This window comes from Dasypus novemcinctus, chromosome 1, assembly GCF_030445035.2.
Source record: "Dasypus novemcinctus isolate mDasNov1 chromosome 1, mDasNov1.1.hap2, whole genome shotgun sequence".
NCBI classification, from domain to species: Eukaryota; Metazoa; Chordata; class Mammalia; order Cingulata; family Dasypodidae; genus Dasypus; species Dasypus novemcinctus.
The window spans coordinates 86,409,175-86,434,268 of NC_080673.1; the positions used below are offsets into that span (position 1 = coordinate 86,409,175).

At 35.8% G+C, this 25,094-nt stretch overlaps 1 protein-coding gene across 16 annotated transcripts in view; it reads right to left on the bottom strand.

Moving 5' to 3' along the window:
• ANK2 (ankyrin 2) overlaps positions 1-25,094 on the bottom strand; it is a 624,289-nt gene that overhangs the window by 146,201 nt on the left and 452,994 nt on the right. For all 16 annotated transcript variants that reach the window (XM_058293829.1, XM_058293865.2, XM_058293838.2 and 13 more), the window contains one exon: positions 593-691. In XM_058293829.1, the coding sequence (XP_058149812.1) occupies positions 593-691 (99 nt within the window). The remainder of the gene's footprint in view (positions 1-592; positions 692-25,094) is intronic.

The window sequence follows — 25,094 nt, forward strand, 5'->3', positions numbered from 1 at the left end:
GCATTCTGCTGATTGACGGACATGCTTAGAAAAGGGAAAGCAATGAGCTGTCTAGCAGTCCCTGCCCACTCCACCGCCTTCTTCTGTCTAGAAGTGTGCACTATTTGAAACAGGATTGACTTTGAACTTTCTATTCAGTTGTTCCCCTAATCACAGTCACACAACCAAATGTCATAATTTGGGCTTCAGAAAATATGGACAGCTTTTTAGCAACATATTCCTCATGAAATTGTGCTAACAGAGATCTATCAACTATTTCTGAGCATTAACAATTGTTCTATTAAAGAATTGTCCTGGATCCTAACAAGGATAAGATATTGATCAAAAAAGATGGGTAATGTTTACTTTTTATTTAATTTTATAATAGTATAAAGTTCCCAAAAATTAGAGTATGCCAAATTGATAGAAGCATGATTTTATATAAGAATAAATTTACATGACTCTAAAATGTAGTCACTGTTGTAGATTTCAATAGTAATATGGACATTGTGAATATATTTTTGATAATGTGATGGGTATCTTCTGTGGTTAAATAGAAAGAATATGGTCTTTAAGGTCAAAGAACTCAAGCCTTTATGGCTGACAGTCTTACCTCGGTAGCAGTGCTCTGATTAGCTCCATTTTCCAGCAAATATTTTACAACATCAATGTGGTTCTCTTGGGCAGCCATATATAAAGGAGTGAAGCCATTCTGAGAACAATGAAAAATACACCTTTAATCATTCATAATTTTTAAACCAGAGAAGAATACAAGAGAGGGAAGGTAATAACATTATGATGTAAACCTTTAAAATAGTGGAACTATGTAACCTACTTTCACATTGAAGAAATCACACATATAATTACTATTAAAAAATGAGGCAAAATTGAAGTGAACTAAGACCCACATACAATTCTTAGAGGAGTGAGGAAAAAAGGACATGAAATGTCTTCATTTCAGTATCAGAGATTCACAATTCTCATCATTTAACATTGCATTGAAACTGAAGCTATTTAGTATTTCGATGTCTATATAATTCTATAATACATAGAACTCTCCTATATACATATAATATCTAATAAAATATGTATATATCTTCTGTAATTAACAATTCATAAACAATTTAAACAGACTACAATTATCTTGAATATGCACAGTTTAGCAACCTTAAAGCAATAAATTATTGCTTATATCAGAATAGGTTGGGAGATATTTCAGATCTGATTAAAAAATACGTATTACTAATAGGAAAGCTGAAAAATGCAACATGGGACTGTAAAACATAGTGAAACCTCATGTAAAATACGAATATGGATGATACTGCATATATAATACTGCTTTTACAAAATATAAATACAAATAAAGTAGAGAGAAGAAAACAGAATAGCAGCTATGTACAGTCTGGGAAGCATAGAGAGATTGAGAGGTAAATGAGTTTTGTTTGTTTGGTTTGGTTTTTTAGTATTATTATTATTATTACTGGAATAATGAAAATGCTCTAAAATGACTGAAGTGATGAATGCACAACTATGATTACTGAATACCATTGATTGTACACTTTGGATGGATTCATGCTTTATTAATATGTATCAATAAAATCGATATGTTAAAAATGCAAAAATCAGTATTTTAATGTTCTGATTTAGGTAGCATAGTTTATACTGAACATCTTTACGTTATTTTTAAAAAGCCATTGTCAAATTCTTTCATTTGTTAATTCATTTATTCAGTTACTTACTAAAATCCAGCCTCTGATAGACACTAGGAATACAGTGATAAACAAGATAGAACAGCCCTCACGGAAGTAGAGCATGGTGACATATTATAACATTAATATGTAGTCATAGAAAAAAATTCACCAAAACGAGTTTAGAACTAAGTTTAAGTTTGTAAATTTTCTTTTCATTAGACCTCTTGGAATATGTAATACCTTTGTAAGAAAAAATGTCCATAAAACCTAGCAAATAATAAAACTTGTGAAATAATCCATAAACTCTCTGGAAACCTCAAAATCTTCTCAAAACCCTACCATAGTTTCGAACATCGATGATTACCTTAAAGTTTATATGCATTCATGGGAATAAATAAAAACAGAGATGAGAGTTCAGCAACTTAAAAAAATAATAGGGGAGAAATGTTTTTTGAAATACTTTATTTAAAAAAAATTCTTCTGCATATTTTGTATAAATGTGGAATCATCATTCAAAATGACTGGGATCTGAAAAAATATAAATACAGAGTATATGCTACAAGCAGAAGAGGTAAAGTAATTTTAAATTTGGTATAAAAAAATCTGAAAGCTTCAAATGATGGGGGAAATTTAAAACCAAAATAGAAATATTAGAAAAAGGAATAAATTAGCAATATTGTAGGATTCAGGAATAACTTGCTGAAGAGATAGCATATTTTTAAAACATAGCAAACAGGTGAAATCTTATGTATTTTAAGAACACTGAAGAGGTGGCGGAAGGATGGAATTAGAGATTCAAAGGAAGGGAAAGCCAGTAAAGATGGTTAAAAACAATGTGTGGGTGTGGAATGGGGTTGTTTCACAACAAGTAAAAGGCAGGGATGCAATAAGAAAGAACTCTTAATAGTATAAAACAATTTGCTGACCGGGTTTCTTTCAAAGGAATCTTGTAGAATGCTCAGGAGAAAGGGAAATAGACAGTGGTTGCCAGATCAGCAGGGGGAAGGAGATGCAATGCTGCTCGAAAGAGGCCCCAGCCCTGGGTCCTGCGCTTTAGAGGTACCTCCTCTGGCAGGGAATCCAGAGCATCAAGGGGACATGCCCTCTCTGATTGCTAACCTTGCCTGCTTTCAGACCACACACAGGCACTCAGCTACCCACTATCCCTGCCTACGTAGCCCCACGCATTCTGCCAGTGCTTGCTGGGTTATCCTCCCAAGGGGCTGCTGGTACCCTCTCCTTGGGGTAGGCTGAATAATGATGCCACCCATACGCATATCTTAATCACTGGAACCAGTTATATGGAGAAAAGAGACTTTGCAGATGTGATTAAATTAAGGACCTTGAGATGAGGAGAGTATCCAGCATAATTACAAGAGTCCTTATAAGAGGAGGGTAGGCTAGTCAGAGAGGAATGAAGATGCTATATAGCTATCTGTGAAGATGGAGGAAGGGACCATGGGCCAAGGAATGCAGCTCTAGAAGCTGGAAAAGACAAGGAAATGAATTCTCTTTTATTGCATCCAGAAGGAACCATCTCTACTGACATCTTGCCTTTAACCCTGTAACACTCATTTCAGCCTCCTGACTTCCAGAACTGTAAAATAATGTATTTGTGTTGTTAAAGCCACTGAGTTTATGGTAATTTTTTACAGCACATCCCTAGACTAGTGTTCTAGGGAGGGTGGAAATAGATAAACAGAGATCTTGGAAGTGCAGGTTGGGGTGTCCCTTTACACATGAGGCACAGGATGGAATCGGGGATGGAAAGAGAAGAGAGGCTAGCTGGAGGTCAGGGTCCTAGGGTCAGCACTCTGCTGCTGCAGTCCTGCATGGAATTGCAAGGATTCCAGAAGTCTAAATCTGGATCTGTAATATTGTTATAAAGCTGTGTTTTTCAAGGCAGGAAAATAGGAGATACTGACTGTATCAGTCAGCCAAAGGGGTTCTGATGCAAAATACCAGAAATGGGTTGGTTTTCATAAAGAGTATTTATTTGGGGTAGGAGCTTACAGATACCAGGCCATAAAGCATAAGTTACTTCCCTCACCAAAGTCTATTTTCACGAGTTGGAGCAAGACGGCTGCCAATGTCTGTGAGGGTTCAGGCTTCCTGGGTTCCTCTCTTTCCAGGGCTTGCTTCTTTCCATGCTTAGGGTTCATCTCTTCCCGGGGTTCCAGCTTAAGGCTTCAGCATCAAACTCCATCATCAAAACTCCAACATCAAAAATGCTCAGCTCTGTACTTTGCCATGCCTTTTATCTGTGCGTCCCCACCTCTTGGTGGGCGGGGACTCAACACCCTAATCATTACTCAATCATGCCCAGGCACAGATCAGATTACAAACATAATCCAATATCAACTTTCGGAATTCATAACAACTTTTGGAATATCAAACTGCTACACTGACTTAATAGTTTGTTAACTTGATATACAGCTTTTTTATTTTGAAAAATATATTACAAGTGGGCCTGTTTTTTATTATTGCCCTGAGCCTTGCAATTGTTAAGAGATGGACTAGAGTGAGAGAGAACAGAAAGGGAAAAATGAAGATTGAAAACACATAATTTATAAGGGGAAAAAGAGCAGTGATAAGACATCTTGGTAAGATAATATCATGAATACCATTTGTGTGCCACGTGCCATCACTTCTCTAGTGGAGTAGGAGAGACAGACACTAAGAACTATAAAAAATTAAAATGATTTATTGAGCTTCTGCTACATGCTATCCATTGTGAGAGATGTTTTGAATACACTGACTCAAATTAGGATGATCACATGCCCCAGTTTGGGACAGTCTCCTGGAATAATTATTAATAGCATCCCACTTTGACAGATAAATTGAATGGCCTAATACTTACAATAGTACTAAAACACTGTTATTATGAACGCCATTGGAGCTGAGGCAGCTGAAGCTTAAACAGGGCCCTGGGAGTGACAGGCAGGTACCAGTTCATGAATAGCCTTCTCTCCATTTAAAGGAGCTGAGACTTTATCCTGCAGATCAGTGATTCTCAGCCTGACGGTGTGATACAATCTCCCATGGAAACTTTTACGAATATATATCTAGGGACCACCCCACCTGTACTGAACGGAGCCTCCAAGTGTGAAGTCCAAGCATATGCATTTTTTAAAAGCTCAATTTTCGAAATTGCCTTAAAAACTTAGCTATTGGTGAAGCAGAATAATTGAATGATTTTAGGCTGAAAACAATATGAGCACAGTTTCATTTCAGAAAGCTCACTCAGGTGAGCACGGATTGCTTGCTGTAGGGGTTAATTGGCTTTTGCAATATTTGAAATAATATACATAAAATAATGTACGTAACAGACAACATCTTGGCTAAGAGAGGAAGGGAGCTTTTTACAAAGGGTTTAAAGGAGAATAGACAATAAAAATTTACTAAAAATCCTAAAGATGTCAGAAATTATCCTTTATTTACTTACTGACGTTACTTAATGAGAGATAGTCCATCAGAGAATACGAATCATGCCTCTGGATAATCTGGACAGTAAATGGCACTATGCTAATACTCCTGTAAATTTTATAGGGAAGCATTTCTCTTTATACATTAACACAGGATTATTGTCATCCGTGTATATAAATCCAGGTGCTTTCCAATGTATTATGTGTTTTTCTAAAATGGCCTGGTTGTATGTATAATAGATATGAAGAATACGTATTTTCTCCTTGTTGACAGATTATTATTATAATAGTTCTGGCATGACAGATAGTTGCCTTTACTAAATGGTTATTAAATATATTGAACATTAGCCCCATCAATAGAAAATTATTAATTATTTGCCATTCATTTACTTTATTTTTTTTTTAAATGTTTGATTTCTCAGTGCTAGGCATTGTGTTCAGCTCTAGTGGTTCAGAGAAGAAAGTCAAGGTCCCTGGTTATAAGGAACTCACCATCCCCAGAAGCCAAGGTAGACAAGTAAGCAAACTTTAGCATTACAGTTCAGTGAGCCCATATATAGTTATGTGTTTTTTTTTTTAAGTTATGTATTAGATATAAACAGAACATAGAAGAAAGACAGGACTCAAGTGCATAAGGAAATTAAATCAGAAGGAAGTGATGTTTGAACCAAGTCATGCATACACTGAAGTCAGACATAGAAACAGGAAAGGCATTTCAAAGAGAGAAAACACCATGAGTCAAGAAAACAGAACCTGTGGGGTCTAGTGAATAATTCAATGAGACTAGGTAAAAGTCTTAGAAGAATGGGGTAGAGGGAGAGGAGGTTGAGTAGGCAGAGTTCAGTCCCTGTATGCCATGCTAAAGAGTATGAATTTTATTCTGAAGATCTTAGGGAAGGTCACTGAATGATTTTATGTAGATGAATGACATGTCTACATTTGCATTTTAAAGAGATTACTTTGCCAGGAGTGGGAAGGATGAATTGGAAAAGAGCCAGACTACAGTCTGGAAAAATGGAAAGAAAGCTTTTGTAATAATCCAGAAGAAAATTGAAGATTAGAAATACTAATATGATTTTGATATTTTAAAATGTAAGTTAGTATTCATCTACTTATATTCTACTTCACGTCCTCAAAGACTAGAAAAGGTTTCAGTGTCTGCATGCCTTATTAATCATTGATAATATTTCTCAAATTTGTAATATGAATAGTAATTATGCTGTATTTTAGAGAACTCAAGCACTTATAATATTACAAAATTTTTCTTAATTAGTGATTGTGGTAGTTTTAGGCTTTTGTGGGTCCCAGAAAAGATCATGTCCTTAGAATTAATCCATTCCTGTGGGTGTGAACCTGTTGTAGGTGGGACCTTTTGATTAGGTCACTTCAGTTAAGGGCCTTTCATTGGATCACTTCAGTAGGGCATGACCCAGGTGGGTCTTAATCCTCTTACTGGAGACCTTTATAAATGAATGAATACAGAGAGAAAAAGACAGGTGTTCAATGAGGAACCCAAAGAAGCTGAGAGGTAAAGCCACAGAGGGAGCAGCCAGAAGCTGAAAGCAACAGAGCTCAGAGGAGAAGGCAGAGACCAGCAGATGCAGTCACTGCCTTCCCCTGTGGCAGAGAAGTCAGGGTCACTCACAGCCAGTCTTTGGGCAGATAGTGTCACCTGCTGCCTTGATTTGGACACGTTTTTCAGCCTCAGAGCTTACAACCTAATAAGCCCCCATTGTAAAAGCCAACCCATTCCTAATATTTGCTTTCTGGAACTTTTAGCAAATTAAAACAGTGCTTTTAACTATGTAGCAGTAATCAGGATTTAGACATTAGTGAAGATCTCTTTTGGTAATTGGATAATCTGAGCAAATCAAATGAACATGAACTAATATACTACCTGTGAAATGAAGATTTTCTAAACTTGCAAGGAATATTTTCAAAGCAAATAAATCTATTGATATTTGTATGTAATTTCAAGAAATTATTCAGAGACAAATAATGTCAGTATGCAAAGTAATGAATTGATGCAAGGACCAAGAGTCAACATAATTGCTATTAAAGAATTCTTTAATTTTTCACCCTTAATTATGTCACCACATACAAATTTATTCTTTCATTGTACAAATGAAGATTCATCAATGGGATAACTTGAAATGATTAACCATATGAAATTATTTTTTATCTTAATATAAGAGTTAATGTTACCATCCAATTTGAAAGGAATGGTAAGGGACTTTGCCGGGTGTGTCAGCCTTGTGTGATAAAACACAATTCCCTAGTAGATAAGGGGACTGCGGATGCATTCCTTCCCCTGTTTTCTTGAGCCTATGTAAATAGTCACTGGAGACAGACTGACTCCGGAGGTCACATTTAAGACAGCCAGCTCACACACCGGTGGTATCTCTTCAAGTATCTCTCCTTCTGACCAACAAAGGATCTTTTTTTAAGCACCAGATCTTTGCTAAAAATACTCACCCAGCCACTGGACAAGGTGTATTAGAGTAACAAATACGGATATAATATTGTTCTTGTGCTCAAGGGCAGAAAAATAATAGAATTCACAGAATATAACTACATAAAGGAACATATAGCACAAGACATACTATCACTACCCAAAGAAGCATAACTAAAATGCCACCAGAACACTGAAGACCGAACAATTAATGCCGTGAAGAAAGGTATGTGCTGACTTAGGTATACAGATCTTAGACAGAATTAGGAGGTCTCAAGGAAATCACGTTGGCAGATCTAGAGAAAATGAAACGCTCTTTGTTGATTCTTTTTCCTTGTTCCATTTTCCTTGACTTTCAAGAGATAAGGTATTTGTAGAGGAAATCTGAGTGTATTTGCTGCAGGCACATGTTGCACTTGGGGAATTCTATTCTTTAAGCCTTATGGTGAATCTAGAGAATGGTAAAAGGACAGTGAATGAATTGCTAAAGATGGGGAAAAGCAAACTGAAGAATGCATCTTGAAAAGAATTCTTATAGGTCTTTAAAAAAAAAGTCAAAGTGCTCTTAGCCATACTGATAACATGGAAACTACGATTAATGCGTAACATGTTACCACCAGTTAAAGGTGTTCCATAGATAATTTCACAGCTCATGCCTTAGCCAAATCACATCCTCAAAACATACCGCAAGAGTCGAAAGTGGTTATGGAAACTTCAAATGATACATACATTATTTGTAAACGTCTCACTGCTATTTTTATTTGTTCTTACTTTCAGTCTGATAGTGCTAAGATTAAGTTATTTAAGTGATTAATTTACACTGCCTTGTTTTTCTAGGTGAAAATGTTATAGCTGAAAGAGAACACATCATTCTACAGTTGAGTACATTTTAACCCAGAAATTGAGCAGACTGCCCAAATTCCTATGGCCAAGGGGTTAAGCAGCAATTAGGAGATGAAAGGGGACAACAGATGCAGTGATGCCTGCAAACTCTTACCCCAAGAGTCTCATCTCCCAGGCCTCGGCACAAGTATCTCTGAGAAGCTTTATTCAGTGTCCATAAAAACACTCCCAAATAGTAGGTGTTAAATAAGTATTAGTTAAATGGGTGAATGAATACACTAGAACAGAATCCAACCCCCTTTTTATGTCTTTGGTGGTATCAAAATATATCTGCAAATCCTTTGGCACTCTTTCTTTCTAAAGGTGGATACTAATCCTCCCCCTCCCTTGAAAATGAGCCAACTTAGTAACTCACTTCTTATGAAAAGAATATAATGGAATGGAGGAATGTGACTTCCAAGGTTAGAGTTTAAAAGACATTGCACTTTTGCCTTGCTTATTCTTGGAGGACATGAGTTGCCATGTCATTATGACACTCAAGTGGCCTAGGCAGAGGTTCACGTGTGAAGGAACTGAGACCTCCTACCAACAAGTACCAATGTGCCAACCACAGGGTGGAAAACACCTTGGGAATAAATCCTCCATCCCAAGGCTTGCCTTCAGACAGCTGTAGTGCTGGTCAACATCTTCACTAGATGCTTATTGCATTTGTTATAAGCCACTAAGTTTTGGGGACATTTGTTGTGCAGCAAGAGCTAATTAACCTGATGTCTAACAAGGTCCTGCAGGATCTGGACCTGGCCTATCTCAACCACCACATCTCTTAACACTCTTAGCCTAGACTGCTTCCTTTCTCTTTAGGCAAAGGAGCACATATCCTAGACTGTTATTTTCAAATCTTTTAGACATATGCTAGCTAACCCAGAAAACCCCAAAATAAGAGATTAAACATGGCTGCTCTGTTTGAAGTTGGCTGAGTTATAGCAGTTCAACAATGTCTACCCTATCCCCAACTAATGGGACAGTGATTTTTAAACTGTATTGTGTTCTAAATAGGACACATCAGGGGTCTTCTCATGGAATGATGACTTTTAAGAGCTATCACCACTAGAAAACACTATGACAAAGAAGCTGTGGTTATGTGTTACCCTTCTTTACAGTGTTTTTCCATAGAAAATATTAGGTCTTTGCATTAATAAGAAGGAAGAGATGGGGTAGGTAATGTGTATTTTTCCTATATGAAGCAATATATAACCTGAGAGTTTTAAAACTACAACTCTAAATCTGTATAATACCCTAATTCTAAAGGTCATGTGCCAATTTTCTTAGTATATTATATTTAATCTCCTTATCTATTGGAAAACACAGCCAAAAGTACACAGTCAATTCCAACAGTAGATAATGGGAGTAATGGCTACATATAGCTCTAGGATTGAAGTTAAGAAAGGTAGAATTCTTTTTTTGAAGAAGCATCCTATCTTTTGCATGCAGTTCAGTCCCAAGATTTGCTTTTCTCACAGAGTAAAATTCTCCAGGCTTAGCCATGACATGCTAGGAGACTTCATCACATGAATTAGAACTGCTGGGAATTACTACTCTAGTTACAATCCCAGATACTATGTATTGTCTTCTTTGAAATCGCATTAAGAGATATAAGGTTGGAAAGCATCCCAAAATTATCACCCAGCTTTAAGGTCAGGATGATTCAAATTATTTCCCAAAATATATCATGAATGCACAGCTGCAAAGGATGTAAAAACCAATGGGTACTAATTGTAGTCACAAAAATAAAGACTGTATTGTGTACTCTGGGAGTGTACTCAGGGCTAAAGAACAAAAGATATGCTTATACACTTGCTTGGTAGTTAAGAAGGTATTTTATTAATTAAAATCTCTTACAAATGTTCTCAGATAATCTGGATTTGACAATTCTTTATCAGGGTTAGGATACTCTGAGTTATTTTAACGACTTCCTCTCTCTGAAGGTCCTCTTTAAAAAATTATAGCTAAACCATCAAATGACATTACAATGATTAATGTTCTAATCATTGTAGGGGGGTTAAACGTACTTCAATGTTTATTATGGCATCATGTTTCATTCCCACAACTACTCTTACATAGATGAGACTGTGGCATATAGTCATTCATCCAAGGATGCACTTATGAGCGGTAGGGCCAACATTTGAACCCCCAAAAAGCCCCGAAGTCATGCTCCTTCTACTTGCCTCTGATCAATTTGCCTCAGAGAAAACACACATTTTTATTTAGCAGTTTCTCCTAAGTCATTCAATTGAGATGAGCACGGAACTTCTGCCTAGTGGCACTGTGGACTTTCATGATCTGCGTGATGAAGATTGCCCAGGCACTCTTTGAGTGGTGGTAGTGAAGAGAGAGAAGGCTACATACTTCATAGATGGTTTTTAACCCTAACAGCCCATTAAAATAAATACTATTATCCTTATTTAACTCAAGGAAATTAACATTCACAGAAAATAAGAGCATTTCTCAAGTTTCACACTACCAAAATCTTGGAGCTGGAATTTGACACATTTAACTAATTCTAAAGTCCATGCTTTTTCTATTACATTATTCTGCATGTGCTTTAGCAACAAATTTGACAGACCATATTAAATAAAGTCTGGGTATTGCTAACAATCAGAAATACCACTGAAATGACTGTATTCCCACAGGATCTCTCCTTCAGGCCCTTGTGGGCAAATTACCAAGAAAATATTTGGACTATTCTACATACTTCAACTTCTTCACTCCAGTGTATCCTGTACATCAACCCAAATTAATTTTCCTAAAAACTCTTGTCAATAAGCTATTTTTCTACATTGTCATTTTACTGATTATGACCGGAGATCAGTTTCCACAGACCATGACTGAAAAGCAAGAGTTTTTATACCCTGGTCTCATCTTACCCAGTAAGTCATATTATTAATAAGAACAACCACTTAAAATATATTCTTAGGTTGTTCCAGACCAGTTTGTCTCACCAATATTTCTATATTCATCACACTGAATTCCATCTCCTAACATTGTTGCTGCTAATCTTTCCATTTGGAAAGGCTTCCCTTTCATTTTCCCTTCTGCAGTCCTCCGCTTTTTTTCTTACACAGTAACAATGTATAATAGATATTGCAAATCGTCTAATGTTGTACATCTTTATGTTAACATTCAAAGTTATTTTCTTATTTATCACAGACATTACTATTAAATTTTGTGCTGCATAAAATGTATAATGGAAATTTCAGCAACAGCTACATCTTCACATGTATTTTCAACTACTAAGCTATTTGTAAAATGTTTAACATCCTTTCCTACTTCTTGTTACAAAATTTTTTCTTTGTATTGTTTTTGTTTTGTTTTAAAAGAAGTTTTAGATTATGTAAATGTTACACTGAAAATATAGGGGATGCCCATATACCCCAGACCCTCCCCCTCTCACACTTTTCCCCATTAATAACATCTTTCATTAGTATGGTATATTGGTTACAATTAATGAACGCAGCAGAGTTGCAGCCAATACCTATTCTCCAGTTCATCAGGCTCACCCAGGATAATGAACAAAAGGATAATGATGGACAATGCCCACCTCCCAAAACAGAATATCTACAATTGCAAGCAAGACAGTTCCATCCATCTGCCCTATGGAATCTAAGCTCCCTCTTCAGTCAGAAGCAGAGTGGACATCACCATTCCAAAATCCTCAAGATTGAGGAATGAACAAACATAAGGGGTAATGCATCTATGGACTAAAGTAGACATTATTATTCTAGTAATGGAAGAACTTGAAAAATTAATATAAAGGCAGTAGTCACCAGAAGTTCTGTGGGGGGGGAGAGGGAAGAACATAGGTATACCAAGGGACATTTTGGGGACATTGGAATTGTTCTGCATGACATTGCACTGATGGATACAGGCCTTCTCCACTTTTTAATGTTGACTTGAGTCCCCCATGAAGTTTTCCATGAACTGAGTCTAGCTAATTCTGACCTTTCTCTCTAATATATTCTATTCCATTCTATTTAGTCCTGAATCATACAGTCTTCTCTTGATTGCTTTTATTTCTTTTGATTCATCATGATTTTGCATGTAGCCTGTATCCTCCTTAAAAACAGCTTTTTGTCTGATACTTTTTTGGAATCCTTCAAAACAATCAGCACTGCACTTCTGTACAGTAAACGTCAAATAAATAGCTGCTGATTTTCTTCAGTTCCTGACAATTTTAGATAATTTAATTTGTGCTTTTCTCTTTTACCCAAGTTTAAAATTCAAATTTAACTGGTGGCTTACCATTACTCATTCTACAAAGGACTTGAGGTGCCTGGTGACCTTTTATTTACTGTCACATAACTCCATAATGCTGAAAATATTTATCTCCATGTTTCAATTTATAAAAATAAATACCTACCTGATTAAAGTAACTAATAAACTACAACTGAATAATTATATTGTCTATGTCCTTGGATTTGAAAAAAAAAAAAGAGAAACCAAATAAATTTAAAAAGAAAGCAAATTAAATTTTAAAAATCAAGAAATAAAATTTTAAAATGGAACATACAATATATGGCAGTGGTGGGAAGAAGTGGTCTTGGCCCAGTGGTTAGGGCATCCGTCTACCACGTGGGAGGTCCACGGTTCAAACCCTGGGCCTCCTTGACCCATGTGCAGCTGGCCCATGCGCAGTGCTGATGCGTGCAAGGAGTGCCATGCCACACAGGGGTGCCCCCGCATAGGGGAGCCCCATGTGCAAGGAGTGAGCCCTGTAAGGAGAGCCGCCCAGGGCAAAAGAAAGTTCAGCCTGCCTGGGAATGGCGGTGCACATATGGAGAGCTGACACAACAAGATGATGCAACAAAAAGAAACACAGATTCCTGTGCCGCTGACAACAACAGAAGTGGACAAAGAACATGCAGCAAAATGGACATAGAGAACAGACAACTGGGGTCGGGGGGGGGGGGGGAAGGGTAGAGAAATAAATAAAAATAAATCTTAAAAAAAAAAAAAATATATATATATATATATATATATATATATATATATATATATGGCAGTGGTTATTCATTGATACCTAGGCAAGATGCTTCCCCTTTCTTTAAAGAACTCTCATTTTTCATTAGGTCTTGTAATTCCAAAGAAGTAGAACTCATCTTCTAGTTGCAGGCATGACACCAGAAGACCTAAGCCAATCAATGCATTACATTCCCTTGAATACAGTGACTGATTCAGCTTTGGGCAAGAGAATTATGTGGCCCAATCAGTCAAATTCAGAATTCTCTTTTGGAAATATTTGGGACAGACATGCTCCATTTTTTCTGAATCTGAAGAAAGAGTGTGGACTCAATTCTTGCAGGCAGCCATCTTAGGCTCGTGAGGGAAGCCAGCCTTAGAAAGAAGCTGGCACTGCAAAAATAATAGCAAAGAGAAAGAAAGAATCTGAATCCTTGGTTGTGAGTAAGCACTGATGGAGGGGTGGAGGGAAGGCCCAGGCTAAGGCTCACTCTACCCATTCGAACTTTCTATTTTTGAAAGCTAATAATGTCCTTAAAAAAAAAGCATGAGATGAGTTTTTTTCCTTATATGCAATTGAAATAATCCCAATTGCTATAAATATCTATGTCACAATATACCTTACACTACTTCTATCAGTTTAAAATAAAGTATTTTCTAGGAAATGTAAATTATAAGGAGTATCACAGAACTAAAATTTTGAAAATCATAATTTAATACTATTGTGGCCAAATTCAGTGAATTGAAACACAGCTGCAGAAAAAAATATAAAACATATTTTCAAGAATAAGGTTTAATTACAAAAAGTTAGGTATATAATTTTCAGTAGGAAAGTAAATTTTGTCTTGCAAGTGAAGATATTGTAGATTGTTTTCTTGTGAGTGCCAAAACAAATAAGGTATTCGGTGGTATGTTTTCTTCCATTGTTATTTTTGCCCCTACCTTCCTGATTAACTGTTTAACTATTATTTAAACTGTCAGTAGAAAAGGTAAATTTATTCCTGGATTAAATCTTCTCTCAGTATAACACTTAACATTTGATAATCTATGTAAGTGCCTTTATATAGACTATGTAATAAATAAATTTTAATGATAGAAACTAAAATAAAAATTTTGCTGATGTTATATCCTGAAAAATCCTTATAGAGATAATTAAAACATTTGAATATCTGAGATGACTCTTTAATTTAAAATTAATGAATAATTGAACATTGAAATTGGGTAGAAATTAATACTCTGACATTCTCTTAAGGAAATTTTTCTAGATATTAAGATTGCTAACATAGATGACTAAATTCAGATCTTTAGTATGTAACACAATTTGCTTGGCATGTTGCAGGTGCTAAAAATATGCGTCACTGAGCAACTTCATAAAAGACCCAGTAACATAGAAGCAAGAGGAACTGTGTCATCTCCAAAAGCAAAAATATCAAATTCTATATCTAGGTCCCTATGACACTGAGAAAATTGAGTCATTAACAATCACCACAGGGTGATTTTATTTTTCTCCAACAGAACAAAATTAATAAAACAGAAATAATTACTTCAAATTTAGCCATAGTACTACTTTAGTTGGCTATATATTTATTATTCTGAAATTGATTAAAAATAATAGGGATCAAAGAATTTTGACTCTATAGATAAAAATACTCAGAATTATGTGGTAACTCTTTTTCTTATTTTGTATTTTATATCCCAGAATATATATATATTTTAAGATTTATTTATTTATTTATTTACCCCCCTCCCCCGGTTGTCTGTTCTCTGTGTCTATTTGCTGTGGCTTGTTTCTTTGTCCGCTTCTGTTGTCGTCAGTGGCACGGGAAGTGTGGGTGGCGCCATTCCTGGGCAGGCTGCACTTTCTTTCACGCTGGGCGGCTCTCCTTATGGGGGGCACTCCTTGCGCGTGGGGCTCCCCTACGCGGGGGACACCCCTGCGTGGCACGGCACTCCTTGCGCGCATCAGCACTGCGCATGGCCAGCTCCACACGGGTCAAGGAGGCCCGGGGTTTGAACTGCGAACCTCCCATGTGGTAGACGGACGCCCTAACCACTGGGCCAAGTCCGTTTCCCCCAGAATATATTTTTAAATGAATGGTTACTTAATAGGTTATTTATTTCTCCCCAGTGGTCTTTCAAGAAAATAAAACGTTGCTCCAAACTTTAAAAACACACCTAGAGAAGTGGATTTGGCTCAACTGATAGAGCATCCGCCTACCACATGAGAGGTCCAGGGTTTAAACCCCGGGTCTCCTGACCCTTGTGGAGCTGGCCCATGCGCAGTGCTGATGTGCACAAGGAGTGCCGTGCCATGCAGGGGTGTCCCCTGTGTAGGACAACCCCATGTGCAAGGAGTATGCCCTGTAAGGAGAGCCGTCCTGCGTGAAAGAAGCGAAGCCTGCCCAGGAATGGTGCCGCACACATGGAGAGCTGACACAGCAAGATGATAAAACAAAAAGAGACACAGATTGCCAGTGCTGCTGACAAGAATACAAGCAGACACAGAAGAACACACAGCAGATAGACACAGAGAGCAGACAACGGGGGGAGGAAAGAAGGGGAGAGAAATAAATAAAAAATAAATCTAAAAACAACAAAACCACATCTAACATCAAAACACTCTATGGTTCTTTTGCACCATCACATCTAAAGCCATATTTCTTATAGCCCTGTCAACAACTATAACTGGTAGCCTTGGCTTTGCTAAAAAAATATATATAAGGTAATAATACAGCATTCTTAATTACTTGAAACATATATTCAGGCTGGCTAAACTTTTAATGAACTAAAATTATTGCTTCATACAGCAATACCAATCATTTTTGCCCTTTAAGGATTACTGTTGAAAAAATAAAGTATTTTGAATGCCAATTCAAAAATTAAAACATGTAGCTGAGGCAAGCAGACACACAAACAAACATACAGACACACTCTTAGGAATTCAAGCATATTTTCTTAATTTCCTAGTAAAAGTTTTCTTTCTTTTTATTCTAAAATATTTGCTGTAAGTTTTCTCAGTCACTCAAATAGTGGTCACAATTACAATGCTTATACTAACCACTTTTCTGATATTAGCAATGTCTGATATAACCAAGGTCTCATTTCAAACCACATTACACATATCCTACCAATAAAAATTAGGACAACACCTGGGGATATAAACAGGTTCACTAATGTTTGAGCACCTGAGAAATGTAAGGACAACAAAAGTCTTAATATTGAATTTTTTCCTTAATAAGTGTGGGTTTTGTCTGTGCTGACTTAACCTTATCCAAGCTCTTTTTAAAGTTTCTAGGGACTTAGAGCAGGCAGTGCTGAGACCAAGAAGGGAAATAGACCCATTAAGATAAGCAATCCCAAGCGATATACCAATATTTAGCAGCTTCTTCACACACTCTAGTCTACAATTTGTCAAAAACATAGCCTCAAAGCATGAATATTGACAATATAAAGATCCGAAACCTCTCATAAACCTTGAAACCATTCAATCACATACTTAGGCTTACTGCCCTTTGGGGTATTTATTTATAATTTATACCTTGAAATACATTTACAAAGCATTTAATCCTACTTAAAACATTTTATATATACACGGAGTCAAAATATATTTCTATAGTCAAAGTAGGGCTATAAATATAAAGGCAGACCTAAATAACCTTTAGTTGCCGACATCTAGTGGTAATAAGCAGAATCCAGAATGAATTACGTACAATAATTGAACACTTGGATTTTGGCTGCCATAGAAAGAAAGAATAATTGATAGATGATGAGAGTTCTCATATTTCTGATAAAAGGAACTTGGCATTTGTCTGTTAGGTAGATAATACTGATTTTAAGCAAGGAATACAGAATACACAGGAAATGGTATTTGTGCCTGAGACTATTCTTGGAAGAGTTCTCTCAGGGATACTCACCATTAATGGAGGGCGAGCTTCCCTGCATGGTTAATGGACTCTGACTAAGACATGAGGTAGCAAAGTTGATTCACATCATCAAGAAAACTGTAGCGTGTGATAGATCCTTACTGAGATAGAGGCTGCCCTCACAACTACCCAGAGGCATCTGTAGCAAAACTTTCCTTCAAAAAGTGTGTTTGATCGGCTTAAAAGACCATGGCGTTCTGAATCCCTAAATATAAAAGCTACAATTTGTGCCTGAGCAATTCTAAGAGAATGTGTTACCCTTTATAGTAGGTTCCTATTCTCTGCCTCTGTATTCACATGGCCATCTTTCCTTTGTGTCTGTCTGTCTGAATTTCTCTCTTACAAGGATACCAGTCATGGTGGTTTTAGAGCCCACCCAAATCCTGCATGGACTCATCATAATTTAATTACATCTACGAAGACCCCATTTCCAAGTAGGATCACATTCTGAAGTTCCAGGTGGTCATAACTTTATACAGAATGTTATTCCACCCAGTATACTCCTCAAAGCTCATCCAGAAAAGCACTTACATATGCCCCACCCACTCCCCATCTTCCCATTAAAAGTCAGATTTTAAGCAAAATATATTCTGATTTTCCTGCCTCGATGTATTGGCTTGAAAATGCATACAGAAACAATGACATAGACTAATGTGTTTTCTGGAGCATATCTATCCAGAACAACAATTGTCATAGCTGCTGAGATGAAAAGTATTATTATGCTTTCAAATGATGTCTTAACATGGCCTAATTGCCTATGACCTAAGGCATTGTCATCAGCATTCTAGAGACTTTTTTCTTTCCTTTGGCTGTGGCAGGAGAAATTTATCTATTCATTAAGGCCAGAGTCATGCTCTTTAGATGTAAGCCCCTTTAAACGTCTAAAATTAGAATTTTATCTATCATTAGATAGTGCTTCCCCTTCCTGATGGTATAAACTGCATTATGCACAGGCGTCGAGAAGGCTTTTATTGCCTGAGATGGATCTCAGGCTGATGGATTGCATAGCTTGGCCTGAAACAGTTCCTTGCTGCAAAATCAGACAACACATTGGTGAATGGTTTACAGAGATTTATACTGTTTTGTTCTCCTATCCAGTAATTTGCGAGATTATGAAAATTATTGGTAATGAGATACTTTTGCCAGAAACTGCTTGCTCCTCATGTAAGGTGGTAGATACATATATTGAGATTTGAAATATACCAAAAAGAATGTAGGGGGAGTAACCTGGCTTAGTAGTTGAAAGACTGGAAGCAATCCTTTGTTTTCTGCCTTCAAAATGGGTTTTTCAAGTGTTAGGAGAGACAAGGAATGGCTTCTGCTATTATTAAATCATATTTAAGTAAATTTTCTAAATAAATACAGGGATAAAAAAGTAAGTTATGCTAAAATAAAAGGAAATAGAAAATTTAATTATTAGGTAAAGCTAACACAAGAAAGAAAAGTGGTGTTTTTTTAGTTTGGTTGTTTTAACTAAAAAAAAAACAATAAAATAGAGACTGTTTTGTTGTATCCCCAATATACAGTAGCCGGTATAGTCCCTGGCATACAGTATATGCTCAGTAAATACAGTCTTTTTCCTTTCTTACTGTTTGTAGTTGGAGCTTTTCTAATATACAGTTTAATGTCCTTTGATACAAACCTATGTTATACCAAGAAATGTTAACAGGTTGCTAGTCATTAAAGAGGAAATTTCTTTAGAATCTTTTCTCTACCCCCACCCCCAAATAATAATGATCTCTCAGCTCCAATGGACAATTAGCCAAATAAACAGATGATGTTCTCCTCAATTCATGTTTCAAACTGTTGACTTCGTCTGCTCCTTCTTTTTCTCCTCCCATCCTCCTCCTTTAGTAATTTAATTACATAGGTAGGTTTGATCATTAGGATAATAACTAACATTTATATTTCATTTATTATGTGCCAGACACTGTTCCAAACAATTTATAAATATGAATCCATTTAATCTTTGTATGAATGCTATACAGTAAACACTATTATTATCTCTACTTTTACAAATGAGGAAATGGAGTCATCGAGAGGTTAGGCAACCAGCCCAAGTGCACAGATAGTAAGTGGTGGTTCTTAAACACTAGACCAGATAGCCTTACAAGAAGTCTACATCTCTACATGTAGTATTCTTGAATTAATTAAACATATTTCATTGCATTCTCTTAGATTAACTGAACATATTTCATGGCTTTCTCTCTTCTCATTAAGAAACAGAGTGGAATTTGCCATGTTTTTATATTTATCTTCATTTGGTGATGTCTTTATTTTGCTGCTCACTGAAAAGATATATCTATGTTGTTTTGCATTTTAATGTCAACATTCTTCCAGCTGTTTATGTTTCTAGCTACTTGTGTTATCACGTCAATGTGTCACTTAAAATGTTAAAGAACAGAGGACTGTATCAAGTTACACTCTGACAGCATGCAGGAGAGTCTCTTGGACAATCAGATAGTTAATGAACGTCTTTAGATGCCATGGTTGGTTCAAAAGTGTCTCAATTCCTGAAAATCCACAATTCATTTTAATGGGCAGCTGTTGCAAGTAAAAAAAATGTGTACTTTCACAACATGATTTTGTGACCTTTAAAAAATTATTAAACAGAAAATATTTCTCAAATTTGGAAAGAACAGAACGTATAGTTGCGTTGGTTATGCTTTAATCTGTGCTTCACAAATCTAATTTCATATAGGCTATTTAAAGTTCCAATCTAATTTTCTTAGACATGAAACTTACTACTTCAACATTCTAGTATCAACTTTTTAAGAGAATAATTTCAAACTTCAGGCTAAAGAAAATCTGAGCCAAATACAATGAAAGGACAAATCCATGATGCATTGTATAGAATTAAGCAGTGAGAAGGCTGTTAACAAATGAGTGAATGTAAAAATATTTGAATAATTGTTTTATAGATGCTATTCAATTGGTTAGATGAGTAATCATATCACCTTGTACAACAGCGTTTTTATCTTTTGCTTTCCCATTCATAGTCTTATTTCTTTTTCTCTTTTCATGGCATTGGCTATGGCTTGAGGGCCATGTTGAATATTATCACTATAAACAAGAATCTTTTTCTTGTTACCAGTTTTAATGAGAATGTTTCTAATATTGTACAGGTAAGCCTCATGTTTGCAGTAGTTTTGGGTATGTTTCTTCTGGAAGTACTCTAACATTCTTAATTGACTAAAATTTTTTAAAACATTATTAAAATTTAAATGGTTTATTAATTTAAATACATATTTAAATGCAACATTTAAAATATTTAAAATTTTAGATGCAAAAATTATAGTGGAGGTCTATGCCGAGTCATAAGAATACTACCAACCAGGGCTTCTCAGGACTTATTTGTGAGGTAACTGCCCAGAGAGTAAGGATTTGCTCAAATAGTAAGGATCTGCCAAAATACTAGGTGTGGTATTGAACTTTCTCTATATTTAAAGAATACCAACCATTTAGATCAAGAGGCCCAGAAATTTTTTAAACAGCAATTTAAATTTATTTCTCCCAAACTTCAAATTTGTGCCACCAGCCTTAGGGACACCTTGTTCTAACTAAGATATAAAAATACTCCACTTGAGTCTTGTCAAAAACCTTTTTCATTCTTACATCATAAGCATATGTAAACACAATACTTTTTTAATGATTATTGAATTCTCTTTAGAATTCTCCTCATTTAGAATTACCCTCTGAAAGTGATTTTTCAAAAATAATATTTGGTTAAAACCACATTTTGATAGTTTTACTTCAATTTTTACCAACCAGAATTTCTGAGAATTCTTATTTTTTTTTCCATTGATCTGAAACTATAAATGTTTCTAGGGAATCGAAGTCTACAATCTAAATAGCCTGTTAAATTGCTTAAAGCTCTATAAGCATCTGTGTGTAAGATAATGCAATTTCATGCACCCAAAGTAATAGTGTTCCAAGAAAGAAGTGAAAAAAATCAGTCCTATAGATTTCACTTTTAATAGCATTCCCTTATGCTCCATCAACGAAATAACTCACTTTGTTCTGCTCTTCACTCTGCTGAGAATAGTCAGCAATGGGCATCCACAAAGACTGGTCATCACGGATGCATTATCACTGAATTTGGTAATAATGATACTCAAGAGTCACAGAGTCCTTAAAATTGCCAGGCATCCTTCAAAGTTCTCTACAAAGATTAACTAAATTGATTCTAACGATACCCTATGTGGGAGGCACTATTCTTACTATCCTCTTTTTACGGATGAGGAAAATGAGGGGCAGTTACATGGGTAGACAGTAAAAGAGATGAGCTTTGAATGCTGGGATTTTGCCACCTGACTTCAGGGTGTGTTCTTAATCACTTCACTCTGCTGCCTACCTCAGGCAAGGCCAAAAGGGATCCCTGACTATTTCAATCTCCTAAAACTTTTATTATGTCATTGCTTTAAGAGTAGAAACAACTTAAAGAGTAGAAATAACTTAAAGAGTAGAAATAATCAGAAGACTCCAATTGTAACACATGAATAGGTGCTATAGTTAACAGAGTAATGTATTTGCTTACAAATTCATATTTACCAAGTTTCCTCAATTATTTGACACTGCATACCTTTGCATTAAGAAAAGGAAATTGTATACTAACGATATTGGCAAGAATAATACTTGATAAAGAATTGACTTAATGCAGATGCGAATTTTCATCTCCCAAAAGAGATTATGTAATTAATTGATGTTTGGGTAATAAACAAAATCACTATGGGTCCATGTAGTTACCTAAACACTCAGTTTCCTCACTATAAAACAAACCAAAAAAATCAATTCCTGAGCTATATGCAAATTATGTAGAGAGGAATAATTAAATACAGTAATTTTCCTTGCCAATTTTGGGATGTTAGCTAAACATATCTGGCAAATTATGTTAATGAACAACAAAATGGTAATCACTCATGAAGCAGTATAACGCAATATAAAACTGAACAGAAAGGATCTACAAAACTGATTACATCTGAAGAAGGTCATGGGATTTGGGAGTTGGGAAAAGGGTTATACTTTTTGTTCTGTAAACTTTTGCATTATTTCAATTGCTTAGGATAGGAATATATTACTTATGTTACTTGTAACATTAAGATAGAGATAGATGACAAATAGATGACTGATAGATCGTGAGATAGACATAGACAGAAAGACAAATAATCAAAACATATGGAGTACTTAATGAGATATCAGAAGATATCATGACCTTGGCTAAGACACTTGGCCATTCTGGACTAGTACCTCCTGCCAGTTCCAAATCACAGAAATTTAGAGGACAGCATAATATGTAGAGAATGTAAGGGATTCATCTGCCTAAATAAAAGCAAACTATGTAACAGTTCATCCAAAGGATACATTTCTTCAAAACAGTTAAAATACTCTCACAATCCTATTGCCTCTGTAATTTTTGTTGAAACAAAGCATGATGTCAGTTTAGAAGGTTGAAAATTTCACAAGCAACTTCATAAAATAAGAAGAATGTCAAAGTGACTGTTAAGGAAGATGTGGTATGGGGAACCTTGCTCCAAAATGCAAGCTGTTTGATTATTACTAGGCAATGACACATTAGAAGAAAGAAGGGAAAGAAAGGTTGCCTCTAAAGTCTCAACAGCTGGTAAGTAAGTTATGAACATGAACAGTGAACAAATCCATGACCTTTAGAATGTCTGTCATTAACTGTAACACATCATGTTCACATTAATGCAAGAATCCTTTCCTAATTAGACAGATTGAAATAGTATGAATACAAGTTGGAGATCTCTGATCTGTTTAAAAGGCCCTGATACTGTGACATTATTGAATACTATTTTTTGTTTCTTAGCCTTTCTCTTAGATCAGATAAGTCACCAGGTCTCTTTCAGTTGTCCCCATAGTTGCTTTTTTTTTGAGGTACTGGGGCTGGAAATTGAACCTGGGACCTCTTATGCCAGCAGCCGGCACTCAGCCACTGGGCCACATCAGCTCCCCTGAGTTGTTTTTTGTTTGTTTGCTTGTTGTTGTTTTGTTTTTAGGGGACTGAGCCTGGGGCCTCCCATGTGGGAAGCAGGCGCTCAGCCACTTGAGCCACAATCACCACTCCCCCACAGGTTTTGCTAAGCAATACCAATCTCCTCTGTTCCCCTGTTTCCTCGAGAAATTCTTGACTTGTAAAAAGAAACTTAAATTTTCTTGTTCTCTTATTCCTAAGAATCAATAAATCTAATAAACAGGAAGGAAAAGTAATTCAGGACCTAAAGAATCAATAATATCTGATCAATGTTTCCCACAAAAATAGTATAATAGCCTTCCTACAGCCTAAAGCTAACACAATAAAAAAATAAAAATAACAGCAGCTAGCACTTATCCAAGGATTGTGCTAAGTACCTTACATATATTATATCTTTAAATCCTAAATTTTATGTACAATTATTATCCCCATTTCACAGATAAGTATATTGGGGCACAAAAAATGTAATTTGTCCAAGGATACAGGGCGAGTAGGTAATGGAGGTAATATTCAAATGCAGGTTGTTTGACTCCAGAGCTTTGCACTTAATGACTGCTAAAATGAAGTCAGTCTAGGATAAAATTAAGTGCTATTTCACTGGACTTGACAAGATCTCATTTTAATTCTTCCAAGCCTGTTATTTATTTTTTTTAATTTATTTCACACTAAAGGAAGAGAATCCTCTGAACTATTACTCCAAATTTTTCTGTTTTTCTTTTAAAACATATGCCCCAAATGTTCTTTATTGCCTAATTTTCTTCAATACAATAATTGTCTCTAAAACCTAATTACTCTACTATATCTCCCTGAATTCATTGCTTCAAAAGTCCTATTGTTTTAATAGCCACTTACATCAGACTACTCATAAATAAATATCTTCATTCCAGAATTTGCTGAGCTCCATACCCGTAGATCCAACTTCCCATTAAAAACCCATTCCTCTTGGGTTTCTAACAGGCACTTCAAATCTCTCTCACCACCTCATTTCCCATCCAAAACACCAAAACTAAAACCAAAACCTTGTTCTTTGTATCAGTGGTCTGTACCATCATCTATATTCAGTGAGGGAAAATCCAGAAGTCATTCTTAACACACCCATTTCCTGACCTCCAGTATGCTATTATTACCATGTGTTCAGGAAAAAAAAGGAATCTCCTTTTTCTATCACACAACCACTTCCCGATTGCAAGCTAACATCACCTATTATCTTTTTTAAAATTTTTTAATTTTTTAAAAAAGCTATTTAGAGTACATAAATGTTACACAAAAAAATGTAGGGGATTCCCATATGCCCTGTTTCCCACCCTGCCCACATTTGCCCACATTAACAACATCCTTCATTAAGTGTGATACATTCATTGCAATTGAAGAACACATGTGTTCTACCAAATATTCTGGAAAGAACTATATACCAATCCTGCTTAAATTCTTCCAAAAAACATAAGTAGAGGAAACATTGCCTAACTTATTCTATGATGCCAATATCACTGTAATACCAAAGCCAAACAACAAAGACACCACAGAAAACTATAGACCAAGAAAGGAAAACTATAGACCAATCTCTCTAAGGAAACTAGATTCTAAAATCCTCAACAAAATACTTGCTAATCATATTCAACAACACATCAAACAAATTATACACAATGACCAAGTGCGTTTCATCCCTAGTTTGCAAAAGAAAATCAATGTAATACATCACATAAACAGATCAAAAGAAAAAAATCAAATGATCGTCTCTATAGCTGCAGATAAAGCATTCAACAAAATACAACA